The following is a 2,640-nucleotide window of genomic DNA, read 5'->3' as shown; positions in this document are numbered from 1 at the left end:
CGCCTCAAAAACAGACGTGGCGGGAGCCGGAACGAAAGTGGGGTGCAGCGGTTGCAATGCGGTGGCAACGCCGTGAACAGTAAGGTGAGTATTGGAGTCAACAAGTCGGCGGCGGGCGACGTCGACAAGGAGTCCAAAGTGGCGGAGGAAATCGGCTCCAAGGATAGCATGACGGATAGTGGCAATCCAAAATAACCACTGAAAGCGGCGGCGAAGGCCAACGTCGATGGTGAGCGAACGTTGGCCGTACTTGGCAATGGAGGATGAGTTGACGGCCCGGAGTGGAGAGGTTTGCTGCCGAGTTCTTTTGTAGAACGGCGTCGTCGGAATAATACTGACTTCGGCACCAGTATCCACGAGAAAACGGGTGCCGGAAATCTTGTCCGTGACGAAGAAGAGGCGGCACTCAGGGGGGTGGGAATCACTAGCCGCCGTTAATGATCGCCCAGGCCGTTTCCCGACGGCCAAGTACAGGGCTGCTGGCAGCGACGAGCGCGGTTGCGGAATGTGTGATGGTACCAACAGTAGGTGGAGGCCGGTGGTGAAGTGCGGCGGGAGCGCGTGGGGGACTGCAAGCGACGCGCCGGCGAAGGTGTGCGCCGTGAGGGGCTTGCCCCGCGGTTCGGGAAGCGCTGCTGCGACAGGTGTGAGACAAGTTCGGTGAGGCGCGCTACTTCCTGGCGCAGCTGGCCGAGTTCGGAATCATCAGATTGCGTATTGCAGGGCATCGCGGCGACGGTGGGAGGGGCGATGTCCAGGACGCGGTCGGCGAGTTCTGCGAGCTCTGAGAGGGGCAGGGCGCCCGATGCTGCTAGTGACACGCGTACATGGGGAGGGAGTCTCTGGAGGAAAAGTTCCTTGAGGATAGCAGGGTCAATAGATGATGCCTTGTCGCCAAGAAGGAACTGCAGGTGGCGGAGAAATTGAGTGGGGCGACGATCACCGAGCTCCTCAGAGGAAAGCACTTGCTGCAAACGGTGCTCCTGGGATGACATGAGCCGTTTAACGAGAGCGTCCCGGAGGACTGAATAGGGTTTGTCTGCCGCCGGCGCGAGGAGAATGTCCCGAACCTCAGCGGCGGCGGACGGGGGAAGACTTTCAACCAGGTGCTGGTACTTGGTGGTTTCTGATGTAATGTGTCGCATGTGGAAAAAATTGTCCACCTGGACAAACCAGAGGAGGGGATCATGGGCCCAGAATGGGGGGAGACGGACTTGCGTGGAAGCCGAGATGCTTAATGCCGGGCTGACTGAAGAGGCCGGTACCGCTGACGGCGAAGCAGAAGGGGCAAGGTCCACGTTCGGGTCACCAGCTTGAGGGGAAGCCATCTGAGTTTATTTACAAGACTGCAGCCGGAGAACGGTGCTGTTCACCGGAGCCGGACAGGAATCGAAGTGGTGCACGCACCGGTAAAGGCGCGAGAAGAAGCGCGGGTGGTACGGATGGTGCGATCGTCTTCGGCGCCGCCACAGATATTTCAATCGCTGGGAAGTCTCTGTGCTGTGCTTCTGTATCGAAGGATGCAGACATACTGTCTATTGACCTGAGAAGCGAGTTTGACCACTTGTTCAGTGGAGACCTTGGTCTGGCGAATAATGTAGTGCACAAAGTGCACCTGAAGCCCAACGTGACGCCGGTTGCAGCAAAGTTAAGGCGACTGCCGTTGACTCTACGAGACAAAGTTTCCGAAGAACTGCCAAATTTGGAAACGAAGGGAGTCATTGAACGTGTCGATGTTTCCATGTGGATTTCACCGACAGTTGTCGTCCAAAAACCAAACGAAACTATTCGATTATGCGTAGACCTGCGGGCCCCGAATCAGGCTACCGTAGTCGATGCCTATCCACTTCCTTGCGTCGAGGAGTTGCTGAATTCTCTTGCAGGAGCTCGTTACTTTTCAAAGCTGGATCTCACATCAGCTTACCATCAAGTGGAGTTGAGCCCTGAAAGTCGAAGCCTCACAACTTTCATTACGCACGAAGGACTCTTCCGCTTCAAGCGAGTGGGTTTCGGGTTGGCTTCTGCACCATCAGTATTCCAGAAGCTAATGGCCAATCTCCTCAACGGATGCAAAGGCGTCCTTGTGTATCTTGACGACATCGTTCGTGCGCACAGAACGAGAGCACCGTAATAACTTACGAGCAGTACTAAATAGAGTTTCTGATGCGGGACTAACGTTGAATAGGAAGTGCTGCTTCGACTCGCAGGAGACTACTTTCCTTGGACGTCGGATTACAGCCGAAGGAATCGCGTCACTGCAGTCGAAGATTGACTCCATTCTGAACGCCCCCGTTCCGCAAGATGCAAAGACTCTGCGATCCTTTTTGGTCTAGCCGGGTACTATTCTCGATCCGTACCACGGTTTGCGCATGTGGTTGAGCTTCTTCGCAAGCTTCTTCGACGAGGGCATCCATTCGACTGGAACGACGAATCAGAGAATGCATTTCAATAACTTAACTTAATGAAGCACCAGCTCGGAACTGCCGGTCTCTTGCAACCGTTCGACCCTAAACTAGACGACATCGTTACGACAGATACGTCAGAGAAAGGCCTCGGCGCCGTCTTGCAGCAACAGAGTCCTCATGGAATAAGGACTGTCGCCTTCGCTTCAAGGTCGCTCTCACAAGCAGAGGAGAAGTA

General features: G+C 55.5%; 2 protein-coding genes across 2 annotated transcripts; one reads left to right on the top strand and one right to left on the bottom strand.

Annotated features, from left to right (window-relative positions):
* Positions 1-434: 434 nt before the first annotated feature.
* LOC135395751 (uncharacterized) lies at positions 435-1,145 on the bottom strand. The gene has a single exon (XM_064626845.1). It carries the CDS (start codon positions 1,143-1,145, stop codon positions 435-437), a length of 711 nt encoding a protein of 236 aa, XP_064482915.1.
* An 85-nt stretch (positions 1,146-1,230) lies between these two features.
* On the top strand, positions 1,231-2,131 carry LOC135395750 (uncharacterized protein K02A2.6-like). Its single transcript, XM_064626844.1, has 2 exons — positions 1,231-1,287; positions 1,520-2,131. Exons 1-2 carry the CDS (start codon positions 1,231-1,233, stop codon positions 2,129-2,131), a joined length of 669 nt encoding a protein of 222 aa, XP_064482914.1.
* The last annotated feature ends 509 nt before the right edge of the window (positions 2,132-2,640 follow it).

The sequence above is a fragment of the Ornithodoros turicata genome, chromosome 5 (assembly GCF_037126465.1).
Source record: "Ornithodoros turicata isolate Travis chromosome 5, ASM3712646v1, whole genome shotgun sequence".
NCBI classification, from domain to species: Eukaryota; Metazoa; Arthropoda; class Arachnida; order Ixodida; family Argasidae; genus Ornithodoros; species Ornithodoros turicata.
This window is presented reverse-complemented; position numbering and strand designations above follow the sequence as displayed.